Genomic DNA, 16,342 nt, shown 5'->3' on the forward strand with positions numbered 1-16,342 from the left:
ACACAATCCCAGGAAAATGCCCAAACTGCAACACTGTAAGCTTACTGGACCCAGGCTACAGGCATCTCCTCTGCTGAAAATGCCAAATATATATATAGTGGCCAAGGCATGCTGTGACGACTCAACCTTGTTCCTATTGCCACAACTGCAAACAGAAAGAAAATGTCCGAACTGTCAAGCACCGATGAGAATGATGCATTGTTGCAATGAAATTCAACCAGAATATATAATGGATGGCAACATGTTCAAATGCATTCGAAGCCAAATGCATGCTTTTACTCGTAAGTGTAACACTGTTAACGCTCTGCCTAAAAATGCGATGAGCAAAGACTGTTCCAATCCCGCTTGCAGAAAGAAATTAGTCCACCGCAGTTGTGGGTGAAAACGCTGTTAATACGCTATTAATGGGAATACACCAACCTGGGGGCACGTATACAATAATAACTATGTTTGTACAATCGAAATTTCCAGCAAAAATGGCACGAATATTCACAAGGCATTTAACTTTCCACTCACTTTGACCCCACCGACCTACCCCCGGGCATTGTGACGTCACACTTAGGCGAAAACTGCCTTCATTCAAACGATCGCTGAGCTGAAACGATCGCGCTAGGTGACGCACTTACAAACGGGTTCAACGAGGGGGGTGCAAGCTGGAGAGGAAGGATATGCCTTTCCAACAATGTCTCGGTCGCCCTTCTGCGGTCTCAAATTTGGCTGTAGCGAGGTCGAGAATTTGTGGTCATTAAAGTATACCAGGTGCCGACATAGGCTTTGCCGTTCTTAACTCGGCCGCTTGAAGCGGGTTGAGATTCGTCGAGGTGCACCCCTTTGTCGGCCTCTCATCCGAAATGTGCTTGAGCTTTCAGTTCGAAACTTGGCACGAATATTCACAAGGCATTTAACTTTCACCCTCTTCAACCCCATCGACATACTCCCAGGCATTATGACGTCACACTTGGGCGAAACTCACAGCTTATCCCAGTGGTTCTCGAACTGTGGTATACGCGTACCACTAGTGGTACGCCGGAACTTTTTAGGTGGTACGCGAGTAGATTTCTGTGATACCTAATTTAAGTCAAATTTAAAATTGCACCTCAACTGACCCAACTGATCAGCCCCGGTTTGGACGATACTCGTGTTTTAGACAGTCTCTTGAAATTGCTAAATACGCTAGTCGGGTCGAGAAAATAGGCCTATTTCTAAGGCTGTCTATTGAAACCGGGTCAGTGGATCCCAACCTCAACGGGATCCGCGAGATGGTTTCAGTGGTTCCATGAGGGCAAATATGTTTAGTATCATGTATTTAAGTTTCCCAGCCGTTTTACAATCCTACATACAAATGCAAACTTTTGATCACCCCTTAATTAGGCAAAGAACACTGAACAGTTACTTTTGTGATTGTTTTTCCGATTGTGACATCATAACACACGTGGACAAAAGACTTTATAGGACAGGTGTTGTGTCAGGTTAAATAAATATACCAGAAAATGTATCAATTTGTTTGGCCGCTACAATACAGAAACTTCTTAGAAATTAAAGGACTGTAAAGGTGAATGAAAATGCTTTGAAAGCATAATAAAGTATAATGCAAGAAACGAGAAACATAAAAAGACCCACCTGTTGGAAATTACGTTGCGGCGCAGACTTTAAATTTATGAAAGGGGTCCGTGACTACAAAATGGTTGGGAACCACTGGTTTAGGTGGTACGCCGCGATAGAAAAAGTTGTCAGGTGGTACGCGATCCGTATAAGTTTGAGAAACACTGGCTTATCCGAACCTGTTGGAATCTTTTAACAGTATGCATCATATAAAAATAACATACAAACTTTTACTATTATGAAAACATGAAATTGGAGTAATTAACAACTTCCTAATATTATAAAAATCTTTCATTGTAGTTACCGCAACCGTTCAAAAACTTTAAATTTTGTTTGTCATTGTACCTAAGTGAGCAAACGCATATCATCGGCAAACGAGGGGTGTTTAGCATAAGCGAGTATGTTTGGACGTCTAATACATGTAGTTAGCATGACCCGATTGACGTATTTTTTGCATGACGTCATCCAAAGCCTTGCTGACGTCACACACCAATTTTCAGCTTTCTGCGATGGGTATTTCGGGTCTAGTGTCCATAGATTAATGACGTCCCAAAATCCTAAAATTACGTCACAAGATAGTTTAAATTATATGATGACGTCATGCAAATTTTTACGTCTCTATGACGTCATTAACCTTTTTTTTAACAACATGAAAAAACTTGACGTCACTGATGCGCAAAAAGGTCGAAATAAACTACCGAACAAAAATTAGGTACAACACCAAATTGCAAATTAGCTGTTGGTAAACAAAAAGGGAGATAGTTTGAGACTGAATTGAAAAAAACGACATTATAAGTTAGAATTAGTGTAAAATAATACTTAATTCCGCAAATGCTCACAATAAATAACATTATAACAAACAATATCGACCAAAAAACAACAAAAAATATATACGAATCATAATATCTCTATGGCGTGAGGAATTATGACGATATTACTCTTCTTTCAGCAGATAATTTTGTTGTGGCATGTCGGCCTTGTGTAGAGTCGTACGTACCTGTTTGTTACCAAGTGTAGAATCGTACGTAAAAACGGTCATCTTTGAGAGCCTACATCTCGGCTTTGCGACGAGCTAGCTACAAGCGGGAGCCATGGCAAGAAACCTTAGGGCCCCTACCATCGATTGATGTACCCCCGGTAGATATGTCACCGGAGGGCGCTCCATAGTGGCCCCTCTCCCAAAGAACCTTTTTTAAAAATGGTTATTGTGACGTCACAAAGTCATTTTTTGGAATTCGAAGTCGACAAAGACGGTAAAAAATAGAGACAAAGCCTCAAGAAAGCTGATGAGCAATTTCAAGTCGATCGCTTGATTACTTTTCTCTCAGCAGACAACTTAGTTGTGGCATGTCGGCCTTGTGTAGAGTCGTACGCTTTGGGCTTAAGTACTTTTGAGCAGCCCGACAATATTTTGTTGGTTTTGGCAAACGGCAAATTTACAAGTCACATGCGAAAACAAGCGCGAATGACTGGTAAAAACAGCGATAAAAACGGTCACGCGATCAGTTCGGGGCTGTGATCCTGTATGGTAAGGGATTCCGAAAACTGCAGACGAGTGCGATCTTAAGACGACGCCAACACATCTTGGATTGTGTTTGAAAATTATCGTGTTTTGTGTAAGTAACATGCTACATAACATAATTTTTTATGGAATGTCACAAACATCACAGTTTATTTTAATAATTGATTAGCAATGCAGTTAAAAAGACATTATATGGTCGTTGAGAATTCATTTAGTCGTTGAAATTATTGGAAACTTTTGAATCTGATTTATCGCACATCATACTCGTAATGCACCTAACTCGATATGTGAAGACGACGATGTACAGCACATTCTTTTTTATCGGTATCCACAAGGTGCTGCCTCCTTTTTTCGCGCTTCCTGTCTATCTTTCATGTTTTGCTACGTAATTATTTTTTGCAACAAGCAAGTTATGTGATTAAAAACAAAACACAATTGGGACGACACATAGTTTTTCTCCTAACGCTATGAGTTACACGGTAGCACAATTTGACGATAAAATGGCCTGCATGAATTAATAGACCTTCTAAATATTGCTTTCTTTTATAAATAAACCTTCCAAGATGGCTGATTTTGCGTTCGATGCTAGCTTAGGAAACAACTGGTTTCTTTAAAAAGCCGATATGCCACAAACAAATTAGCTGCTTTGTAAAAATTACCTCAGTAATCAACTTTAATTGTTTACAAGATTTCTTGGTGACTTACTCTGGTTTTACCGCCTTTTCCAACTTTGTTTCAAGAAAAAGTGATCAAAAGATAATTTTTTTAAAAAACTTTCTTATAAAACTAGGGTATTGTAGCAGAGTTGTAAGTCGGGTCTGACTTCACAGGCCTGGTTCGGGTCATGTTTGGGTTTCATGAAAAACGGGCTTGATTCGGGCCTGACTTTGCTCTTGTATCGGCATTTTTTTCAATATGCTTAGCGAGCTAAGTAGCCAGCTGCTGGTTGTTTTCGTATTTTCTGAAGCTTTAATACAGGGGTGTCCAACTCGAAAGCACCGCCGTGCCAATCTAGGTTTTAAAATATACTCGCGTGCCAACGTTTGGTAGGCCTACTTTTTTCAAACCATGTCTTAGTAATGAGTAGACTTGTTTAACTTGTTTATGATACTCCAGAAACCTTTTATAAAACTTTGTTTAACCATGTCGCTTAAAGCGCAGAATCCATAACATGGAATATAATACGACAGCTTAAAGGCCCGGAATTATCCAGAGTTGGAATTTCAAGCGCCTAAAAGTAGACGGATCAAGTCTAAAAACGACCAATTTATTTAGTGGATTTGTGTTACCTTGATACTGATCATCTTTACTGAAGTTAGAATAAAGGCCAAAAAGAATCATTAGAAAAGTATTAATTGCGTGACAAATCCTAATGTTTACCATCTAAATGTCCAAAAAATGCCAATTTTGGCACGCGTGCCACGCGTGCCAAACGCGTGCCACGTGTTGGACACCCCTGCTTTAATATATACGCTTGTCAATAAAACTTTCCGACCTAAACGGACTTCCCCAAAACGATTCGGGTTCGGCCGAGTTTCGTTCTTCTACTTTCGGGTCGGGCCCCAGTTTTAGGCCCATTTGCAACTCTGTGTTGTAGCTTTCTTTGTTGACACATTTTCCGTGAGGCATGAGAAAAAAAAACGATTGAGTTATCATCATCCTAATGAACGTGTCTTTGTTTGATAACTTTTTTGTATTTTCACATTTTCGTATTTATAGTGCGGCATTTTGGGGTATTTTAAGTATTTTTTTGCTTTCAAAAACGCTCAGATGTGAGCAGTAATGTATAAAACTTGTTTAAGTTCAATTTGTTACTGTACCTTAAATGTGTTTTCCATTTTATTTTCCCCTTTTTACCACAGTGGTTTGCAAGGGGGCGCATGAGTGACGTCAAATTTTTTAGTGCTATTAAAAACAGGGTTAATGACGTCATACATACGCAAAATTTTGCATGACGTCATCATATGACCTAAACTATGTTGTGACGTAATTTCATGATTTTGTGACGTCATTAACCTATGTACGTACAATTGTACACTAGACCCGTTATTTCGTAAAGTGGGAAATTTTTGTCAGGCGGTTGGGAAAATGTGTGAGTGATGTCATTATGTATGACGTAGTTGATCATTTGTAAAGGTTATTGGTGTATGTGCAGGTATGACATTGTTATGAATATGACATTGAAGTATTTTTTGTCATTGAGCAGGTCTAATAAATATTTACATCATAAGAATGTTTTCTCACTTGAAAGGTGTGTTGATTTACTTGGCTTCGTATGCAGCTACAAGTAAGTTTCTTCTGTATAGTTATTCGTCTTTTTTGTTTATGAATCACAGTTGTGACAGTTGCAAATTGGATTGATAATTCTCCTGAAGGCCTAACTTCTACTAAGATTTAACATAAAAAATTACTGATCCTGTGTTGTTATCATGATGTGCATCCAAAAATCGCCCTGTAACATACATTTTGTTATGCGCATATGTTTACTTGGCTTTGAATATACATTTTAAAGTGAAAATTCCCATCCTTTAAGTCAGGGGTGTGTACTGTGTAACTCTTAAATGTCATGGGTCAAACACACTAACCATGATTAGATGGCAAGTTGCACCTTTTCTATAAAACAAGTTAATTGTATGGTAGCAAACACTTATATTAACTGGAGCTACAAGTAACCATTAGGGATTCTAGTTGTTGACCCCAAAACAAACAAATTTCAGTTACTCGTTAAAATAGTTTAGCACAGTGGTTCCCAACCGGGGTGCCGCAGCACCTTGGGGTGCCAATTGCAATGTTCAGGGGTGCCGCGAGATATTGATATTGCAATACTGCGAGTGCGACCCATTCTTTGTTTTAGCTTTCACCCCTTAAGTGGGTTATTTATTTCTATCCGAATTTCAGTGTGTATTGAGTTTCGTGTCACGCATTTTTCGCAGCTAAATTCTGGAGATTCGCCTCGTAGCGAAGTTGCTGGCGGTAAATAGATACATACTTCGCTATAAGCATTTGTTTTCTTGCCCAGTAAAAATCAGAGTGGAAGAGATTTCGACTCGTTGCGTATCAAACCTTAAAAAAATTAGAATAGCATAACGATGGAAAATTTGAGCTTTACAAGCAGATGCCTCTCGACGCGCATAATGAAAATCTTTGCGGTGGAAACAAAGCAATTGTGCTTTGGTTGCAGTTTTCCTCAGCATATCTATGTGAGAGTGGATTTTACGTATTAACGAACATAAAAACTCTTGAGAAATTGAGAACGACTACTTATAGTCGAGGAAGAAATGCGGGTGGTTTTATCCAATGTGCCTTCACATATTAAGGGACTGTGTGCATAAAGCCAAACCCAAATTTCACACTGACTTTTGAATAAATACATTTACTTACACGCGCTATACTGTACAACTCATTCTGTTTTGTTTCATACAGTTATTTGAAATACAGTAACCTCATAAAATTGATCCAGTTTTACCAAGGTGCCGCAAACTATTTATCTCTTTGATAGGGTGCCGCAAGGAAAAGGTTAGGAACCACGGGTTTAGCATGCAACACATCATTTAAAACTCCAAGATCTCATTTGGGCCACATTTGGCCTGAAACTGCATGTCGCATACCCTGGCTGTCAGTAACTGTAGGATGATAGAAGTAAACTACCTTCTCTATTTTGTTACTCCCTGACAAATCCAAAAACAATAATAGATATTTAGCTCTGCCACGGCACGGCAGGAGGCCACTGTATTTGTCAGTATGTATCTGAATTGCTATCTGGATTTTCCAAAATAAGATTTCGCTATTATAAAACAGGTTTTGTACAACAATATTGAGGTTGAATTGAAGTAAAAAACAAAGAATAAAGCCCAATTTACACCAAGTACAAATCTGAACGCTTCTTTTTTCCTCACATGAATGACACTGAAATTATAATTTTCACCAGATGCAAACATTGCGAATAAAGCCGTTTGTTCGGTTATCTGGCATTGTTGCACTACCAATATACAAAAGAATTTACAATTAATTTCTGAATTTCCAATTTCCCAGAATCATGTTGAATATAGCTTGTTCTTTTTAAAATTTAAACACCAGTACACAATATATATATCCATACAATACTATTGACCACCAAAGGGGTGTTTTTGCAACAAATAATAGTAAATTTGTTTCTAAACTAATGTAGGTGTTGACATTGATGGGTCCCCTTCCCTTAAGGAACATATATATTGTTTTTGTCCATATTTTTTTCAGTCTAGCACTGGTTTGTTATATGTGTTTGGTCAAGAAAGAGTGCTTTTATTCAAATTTACAGAGATTTTATTTATTGATCCAAGTTTGATCCTCCTGAAGTTTGGCCCCGAGTGACCCCAGGGTTCTTCCAAAGGCCTCCAAAACGTAAATTTTTAAAATGGCTGTACTGACTAAAGTACATCATCTAGGAGTTTCATGCTTTGTTGTTTGGTGCAATGTAAAGTATTCTAAATAATTTTGTACCTTAGAAAATTATTTACCCATTTTCACCCCTTAAACCCCAAAAATATGTATTTGTTTTTGTCTAACGCCGGTTTGTTAAATGCATTTGGTCAACAAAGAGTGCTTCAGATTTATTCAAACTTACACAGATGTTGGCTATTGATCCAAATTTGATCCTCTGGTAGTTTACCCTCGATTGACCCCATAACACCACCATTTACACCTTTGAAAACAAATGTTAAATAGAACATACCTTAAACCAGGAGCCCTGCCTTAAACAATATCTGGGGTGAATCTGTATAGTTTGTACTGTACATAGTATTACTATTTATGCCTATTGCCGATCACTATGTTTTACCTTACAACACCTAACTTCTCAGGGTTATCTCTTTAAATCCATTATTTTCAACTGTCTGCAGAAACAACTAAAGTTATAAATAACGGTGGTTAATATGAAACTCATTATAAAATCAGCATAGAAAATATATTTATATTTAAAAAAAATGTTATAGTGTATGCGCAACGACAAAATGTGCTAAGCCACCCAGTAGCGTATCCTTTTTTTAAAGTTTTTTGGGTAAATTAAATAGGCTCAAATCGTTCGGTTACGGTTGCGTGATAACAGGGAGTCGTTATCTCAAAGTCGTGAGCTTCCAATCTCTTGTATTCGCTTGTTATCTAATCGCCAATTGTGACATAACAAGGGTTTAACAAGAAGTTTTATGAGCTAACAAGCGGAAAGTTACGTTCCGGTTAGAACGCTGGTTTTAATTGGTTTTTGTTAGTGTTAAATGTACCAAATGCAACTGTTTTTGCAGTAAAAGAATGTAAACTGAGTAAAAATGGTTAAAATGTTTAATGTTGTATTGTTTCTGTTAACTTTGTTAATAATAAAATAACTTAACAGTTTTGTCCTGACAAACACGTATTAGTTTGCCCCACACAGGTAAACGTAATTTGTTACTCGCCAGGCACGATTTTTGCCTTCTGCATTTACCAACTTTAGTGCGTCCGTTACATTGCGCAACTTATCGACTGCAGTTTTGCTGAGTAAGCTAAATAGCAGCGGCGGGTTTACAAAACTACAAAGCTTTTGCTAAAATATTGTCGTTCTGTCAATTGGACAGGTAGAAAAACCGCCGAAAGTTGGGCCGGGTTTCGGTTTTGGGCCTGCTTACAATTTTGGACAAAGCGCTTAACGCGTCGTTTTTACGTATAAGGACGTCATTAGGGAATTTCCCAAAATAAAACGTTGGACCCCCCCTTTAAAAATTTCTGGATACGCCCCTGAAGCCACCCTTCTAGTTTATGTTACTAAGTAGAGATGTACCGAATATTCGGTTTGCCGAATTTATTCGGCCGAATCGGCCACTTTTGCAAAGATTCGGTTTCGGCCGAATAATTTGTTGCGATTCGGCCGAAACCGAATCTTTTATAAACATACATTTGAAGCGTTAAGCGTGTCTTTCCTGCTTAGTGCCGACGAAAATCCTGTCACTTATTATATTTTTTACCATTATCGTTTTCCCCACTGCAGACAACTAAATAGTAATTCATTGCCGGGTTGGAAATTATGCTTGAGGCAATGTTAAACCCCACAGAACTGAAATAAGGACGAAACACAACCATTCTGCACTAATTGCCTGGTAGATAAACTTATGTTTTCATGTCAAACGCGTACCGTACGACTTCGCGTGACGTCATAAATGATTCGGTTGATTCGGCCGAATTTATTCGGCAAAACCGCGGAATATTCGGTTTCGGCCGAATCGAAATTTCGCCGATTCGGTACATCACTATTACTAAGTATTTTTGTGCAACTTTTTTTCTTTATTGTTTGCATTCTGCAACTTAAACGAGTACCAGTTGTTAAATTGCGATAAAATTAACCTTTTCAAGTTTAAAAATACTATGTCATTTCAAGGAACCTATTGGGTTTTAAGGTCAAAAACTTGGTTCCAGCATCTTTTCTTATGTGTTACTATATCACCAAAATAGCAAATTGTAACGTGACATGGCTGTGCGATTTGTGACTGTATAGCACTTTTTCTAGCATAAAATGACATTTTGTTAGAAAGTTGCTGCACTTATACTTCTATGGCAACAAAATATCTGACCTACCGTAATTTTCCATGCATAATGCGCACCTTAAAAATGGCATGTCGATGCTGGAAAAAAGCCTGTACCCATGTATAATACGCAGCCAAACTTTGACTCTTACTTAAGTCCGTAAACGTAAAATTATTTCAGAAACAAGGTCGTCTTTGGGAACAACCGGATGTTATTTTGCCGGTCAGTATTACTGTGCATGCGCTAGCAAACTCGATAGCGAAGAAATGTTTCGGATTTGTGTAGGGTACATTGTGACATCAAACGAGCAGGTGATCGAGCAAGCGTCTGATACAAGAGCATTGTGTTTGTATGGAGCGTGTTTGAAGTGAACAGCAGAGAAGAAAGGAACAAGGCAAAGTGTTGTGAAAAAAAGGGCAGTGTGCAGTCTCTGCTTAGTATTTGTTGAAACTAATCGGTAGAGAACTGAACTCTCGCTCTTTATTCGTTCTGCGCATCAGATCCGAATTTCCGCCACCGAGTTCGCATGTCTAGCGCCATCTAGGTGTCAATATTTAAACTAGTACTGTAATGGCGGCCTCCATTTGATATCCGTTCTGCGATGAAGAAACAAACAAATTTGACAATAACACACCATCAAGGATTGCACCATCGCATCAAACGATGTGTCGTCAATTATGAAGTTTTCCTTGTGGGACATTTTTGCACATGGCAGTTAAGGAACTGTTAACCATGTTACTCAAAACACCTCTGGTGGTTAAAACTTTAAACATTGGCCAACTTAAAAAAAATAATAAAATTTCACAGGCTGTAAAATTTCACAGGCTGTAGTTTGGGCCAGTGTGGTTCGGTTATTTGTTTGTGGGGTCCTATGAGTTTCTGCTTGCAGAAACTAACAAAGGTTACAAAAATATTGGCTATTATTGGACCCAATGTAAAATGAGTATACAAAATATAATTTCAAAATAGATTTAGTGTATTTTCAATGATATTATGTGCTAAGCCACCCTTTTTTAGTTTTATTAGCGATTTGCATGTTCAGATTTGGATTCGCTTGCAAAACTAATCAAAAACTAATTTCTTTATAAGACAAGGTGTTTTTTGATCTGGTTCTAATGTTTTTTAGCTTGTGGAGTAGTTGATTTCTCCAACATTGCTGTTGGATCTACTACAAAGTCTATTGGGTCATCTGCAGTGGCTTCATCAACATTAACAGCTGATACTACTGTTGCTTTTTCCTGGTTTCTGGATACTGTAAGTGCCGCTAACACAAGTAGGGCCACTTCTGTGGTTATGTACTACTGACTGGGACTCATTCATTTAGATGCTAAAACAGATGAGTTGTGTTAGATATCACCAACATTGTTAAACATTCATATAGATTTACTTCCAATTAATGTTTGAAATATTTTTAGGGGTCCCTTTCCCTTTTATTTGTCCAAGATTGGATTGTTCCACTCGTTTAGTAAAGAAAAAAATACTTTTTTTAAATCTATGACAAGTTGGTTAGACATCTGCAGTCCTATTCCCTTTGTTTAAAATTTTAGCCTGATCAACCCAGTGGTTATTTACATCACCAATTATGTGTCAAAGTTATCCCAGGTCCCCATAAAATAGTTAAGATTTGTTTGTTATACCAACATTTACCCAACTAGGCTCCAAAAGTAGTTGAATTTTTAAGTTTTTATGTCCTAATTAAATGTAATTGTTATAGGGGACCTATGTGTAGGACGGCAAAAAATAGTGCAGCTGCTATGCATGTTAAATCTTTGTCTTTTAAGTATTACCTTGGTAAGCTTTTGTAGCTTTTTTTCTAAAACAAATGTTTCATTGTTTACAGACAATACTTTTGGAAGCTGCTGTCAATCCAGCAAATGGGCTAGTTTCGTGTACACAAAGGAGTGCCATTGCATTCTAGTAAGATGTTGGTTTATTGTTTTAGAACGAAAGACATGATTGATGTATGAATGGGACACAGCATATCCTAATTGTACTCATAAAAAAAAGTCATGTTACTAACTTAAAAGTTTTTTTAGTTGTCCAGCAACTTCAACAGGAACCCTTTTTACGAATGTCACCACCCCAGCTCTTACTGCCAGTAACTCACAGATATCAATTCAAAGAAGTGGAGTTCTTGTAAAAGAAATCACAATTAATGTGACAGGTAAAAAAATTTTAAACCACCTTGTTTGTTGGCAAATTTTGTTGTGAGTCTTAATCCCTGAAAAGGACCAATATTGTTCTTGTTGGTTTAAGCGTTTGGTTAAGAAAGAGTTCTTAAAACAGATTCCAATTTATGCACATTTTAGTTACTTTTATGGGTCCCCTTCCATTCAAATTTGGAGAGATGTTAGTTATTAATCCTAATTTGATTCTCATAAAGTTTGACCTGGCATGACCCAGTGGTTAACCCACAGGGCCCCAAACATAAAATTTTCAAACGACTGTACTGACTAAAGTACATAATCTGGAAGTTTCATGCTTTGTTGGTTGGTGCAATGTAAAGTATTCTAAAGATTTTTTGTTCAATCAGCCAAATGATTACCTGTATAGTCCATAATATACACTGTTAGTCAGATCCCAGGGACTCACTGGTTTGAAGTCCCAGGGACTCACTGGTTTACGATTGGTTATACACCTTCAACGAGAACTCTATAAATGGTATTTTACTTAGTAATATGTCAGGCAAAACGTTGAACTTTATAAAATAAAGGACGTCAGCTTAAACAGCATGACAATAGGTCACTGAAGATCAACTTATAGGGTTAGGATTCGTTCGAATTTCATATGGCTTCCTAATCTGTAGTGATTCTAACACTGCTAGGGTTTTCTAGGAAAAAAATTAGTTGTTTTAAACTGGCCATGGAGAGCAATTTTAAGGTCGAATTATTAGAGATTATATTTGGACAGGATTGGAAATTTTTGTTTTGTTTGTAAATACATATCAATATAATGATTTAAACAGAATATCCACAAAACTTTTTAGGTTTGGTTTGATGCTTTCTGCTAATTTTTTCTTAAGAATCTAAAAATAATTATTGGTCCCCTTCCATGAAGGGACTCATTGTTTTATCCGTATTTTTCTTCGTTTTTCTGTCTAATGCTGGTTTGTTATACGCAGTTGCTCAAAAAGAGTCAAATTTATTTAAATTTGCACAGATGTTATTTATTGATCCAAATTTAATTCTCCTCAAGTGTGACTCCATGCGACCCAGTGGTTTACCCACAAGCCACCAAAACGTACAATTTTTTGAAACAGATGTACTGACCGAAGTACATGATCAAGGAGTTTGCTTTGTTTGTTGCTGCAATGAAAAAAGTATTCTAAATAATTTTTTAATTTGATTTCACCCATTTTCACCCCTTAAACCCCAAAATATTTTAGTTTTAGACCAGAAATACCGGCTTTAATGTGCTGAACAGTAGATAATCGTTTAGTATTTAAAAATTTGTCTTTATAGGTCAAATGGTTACCTTTGCAGCCTATAATATGTGTACACTGGTTTACGATTATATCAGTCAGACAGAATTCCCAAGGGAGTAATTCACTGGTTTACAATTAAGGAATTTAATGCAGAGCGGGAGTGCTCAGCTTTTCATCCAGACAGACATTTTACGAGACAGTCATCGGTGATTAGAAATCATCTGTTTTTTAGCAGCAATGCCATGTCGTTTGTTAAGTTATCATGCAGATTTTCAGATGAAGGTTTTACACCTAAGACATAATTTAAACTCTATAAATGTGTTTCGGTTTTGTATATATCAAGCAAAACTTTGTTGATCAATATAAAGAAAAAATATAAAATAAACTTGACTTTTTCGAAAGCCGCAATAAATTGTTTTAAATTCTTGTTGTTAGCTTGGCCGCCGCTTGACCAGCGATCACTAAAGGTTAAGTAGTAGGTATTTAAACACAGTTAAGAAAGATTTTTAGTCATAACGTAGCTTCTATATTTGACAGTTCAAGAATCAAAACTTAAGTCATATATAAATTAGGCCAAACCACATTGTTGCACACTAGGGACTGTTTGCTATTGAAACGGTGTCAAAGGGCTATTAAACGATGGTTCAGTGTCTGGATCATTTGAGGTTACTACAGGTCAATAGTACTTGTTTTGTAAACCCAGATTAGGTTAAAAACAATTTGTTATGTACACCTTTGTAGCAAATTGCTTTTTAATTTATAGTGTCTGTAGTACAACTGTTAAGGCTTTCTAAGAAAATTGGTGTTTGTAAACTATCAAGGTCAAAGCAAGAGTCTGAATTGAAATTATATTTTCATTTCTTTTTTTGTAATTATATGACAATAATACAAAAATAAAACAGTCAAAACTTTTTAAAAGTTGTGTTAATGCTTTCTGATAATTTGCCCCTAAAATGGGTGATTTTTTTAACAATGTGCAAAATAATACAACTTTGGAAAGTTTGTAGAATATGCTGTATATAGGTGTTAATTGTTCTGTTTTACTTTATTTTGACACTACTTACCCCTTCTTTCCTTCAAAATATAACATTAAGTAGGGCAAATTTCAAACAATGTTTGCATTAAGCCTTGCATTAAGATTTGTGTAGTTTGTACTTTTATTAGCATGATTATTTAAGCCAAGTACTGATCACTGTGTTTTAATATATTATGTGCAATGGCAAATGTGCTAAGCCACCCTTCTAGTTGTAAATAAATCGCTGTTCCTCAACAAACAGTTTAAGCTGTGTAGTTGCTTATGTATAAAAACTTGACTGTTTTTTTGATAAAGTGTAATATCAGGAAATTAACAAGTTGATTTGAGAAAATGTTTGCACAACTTGTTTTTTTAGTTTGTGCTCCAATTGGTGGTCTTGTCACTTCCACTTTTTCTGATACTCCATGTGGATTTCAATGCCAAGGAACTTTCACCTGTCCAGCTAAACATGTTGGAAATACTACAGGAACATGTCAGAGTAATGCAACATGGAGTGTTAGTCCAGTTTGCACAAGTAGGTTGCACTTTCCTTAATTATATCTTACTACAAAAGTTGTAATGGATATGAATTATTATGGGTCCCCTTCCCTGAAGGGACACATATTGTTTTTGTCCGTATTTTTTTTTCTTTTTTTCTTTTTTCTGTCTAACGCTGGTTTGTTAAACGCATTTGGTCAAGAAAGAGTGCTTCAAATTTATTCAAATTTGGACAGATGTTAGTTATTAATCTAAATTTGATCCTCCTGAAGTTTGACCCCGAATTACCCAGTGGTTCACCCACAGGCCCCCAAAATGCAACTTTTTTAAAACATGGTTTGTTATATGCGTTTGGTCAAGAAAGAGTGCTTCAAATTTGTTTAAATTTTGTCAGATGTTAGTTATTAACCAAAATTTGATCCTCCTGAAGTTTGACCCTGAATGACCCAGGGGTTCACCCACAGGCCCCGAAAACGTAAAATTTTTAACGCTGGTTTGTAACGCTGGTTTGGTAAAGAAAGAGTGCTTCAAATTTATTCAAATTTGGACATATGTTAGTTATTAATCCAAACTTGATCCTCCAGAAGTTTGACCCCGAATTACCCAGCGGTTTACCCACAGGCCCCCAAAACGTAAATGTGTCTAACGCTCGTTTGGTCAAGAAAGACACTGTAGGCAGAAGTCCCAAGAGAGTAACTCACTGGTTTACGATAGCAGGAGGGCTCAGCTTGACGTCGGACAGGTGATCGGTGATTAGAAATCAGCTGTTTTGCACAGCAATGCTATTTCGTTTTATTAAGTTGTCACTCACATTTTCAGTTTTGGCGAAGGTTTCACACCTATGACGTGATTTAAACCTAATAAGCGTGCTTCGGTTTCGTATATGTCAAGCAAAACTTGTTAATCAAAATAAAGTTGAAAAATCAAACTTGACATTTTTGCAAGATAAATGTGTTTTTTTAAATGCTCGTTGTCAGGTTGGCCGCCGCATGACCATGGGTTACTTAAGGTCAACTAGTAGGTATTACTAACACAGTTCAGAACTTTCTTTCATCATAATGTAGTGTTTTTTTGCTATCAATTTAGGAATCAACACTCAAGGCATGTATAAATTAGGTTAAACGGTTTTGTTGAACAGTAAGGACGGCGTCTATTGAAAACGGTGTCAATAGGTCAAACAGTCGTTTGGCGTGTGCACCCTGAGAGGTTACTGCAGGTCAATGGTACGACAATATCTGGGTCAAAGCAAGAGATTAAATTAAAGTATTTGTTTCGTTCTTTTTTAATGTTTTTGTAATTATATGACAATAATAGTGCAAAAAGAATACGAACAATTTTTTTATTGTTGGGTTAATGCTTTCTAAAAATTTGTTTTTAAAAATCTAAAAGTCACCGCAACATTTGTTTACCGTAAATCCGCACAAACACGCGTGTGGGGACCCATTAGTTTTTGTTTACAAAAACAATCATATGTGTGGATCAAATGATGTGTATAGTAAATTGGTAAATATCGTATAGAATATATAAAATGGAAGTATATCAGAAAGCCACCCTTCTAGTTTTACCATACTTTTATCTTCACAATAAAGAACCTGTTAAACAGAAACAATATTTTATTTTTAGAGCAGAATAGAATTATCTTGTTGTAATCTACTTAAGCATGAATGTTAGCTTTGCAAAAATTGTTTTATTGTATTTATGGGTCCCCTTCCCAAAGTTTGTCCGACTCGTTTTTCCATCAAATGTTTGATGG

General features: G+C 36.8%; 1 protein-coding gene across 8 annotated transcripts in view; it reads left to right on the plus strand.

Moving 5' to 3' along the window:
* The first annotated feature begins 5,323 nt into the window (after nucleotides 1-5,323).
* LOC145213425 (uncharacterized) overlaps nucleotides 5,324-16,342 on the plus strand; it is a 102,205-nt gene continuing 91,186 nt past the window's right edge. For all 8 annotated transcript variants that reach the window (XM_080081696.1, XM_080081694.1, XM_080081689.1 and 5 more), the window contains exons 1-5: nucleotides 5,324-5,411; nucleotides 10,779-10,906; nucleotides 11,493-11,569; nucleotides 11,689-11,816; nucleotides 14,468-14,626. In XM_080081696.1, coding sequence (XP_079937822.1) covers nucleotides 5,357-5,411; nucleotides 10,779-10,906; nucleotides 11,493-11,569; nucleotides 11,689-11,816; nucleotides 14,468-14,626 — 547 coding nt within the window. In that variant the 5' untranslated portion in view covers nucleotides 5,324-5,356. The remainder of the gene's footprint in view (nucleotides 5,412-10,778; nucleotides 10,907-11,492; nucleotides 11,570-11,688; nucleotides 11,817-14,467; nucleotides 14,627-16,342) is intronic.

Source organism: Phallusia mammillata, chromosome 2, assembly GCF_965637545.1.
Source record: "Phallusia mammillata chromosome 2, kaPhaMamm4.hap1.1, whole genome shotgun sequence".
NCBI lineage: Eukaryota > Metazoa > Chordata > Ascidiacea > Phlebobranchia > Ascidiidae > Phallusia > Phallusia mammillata.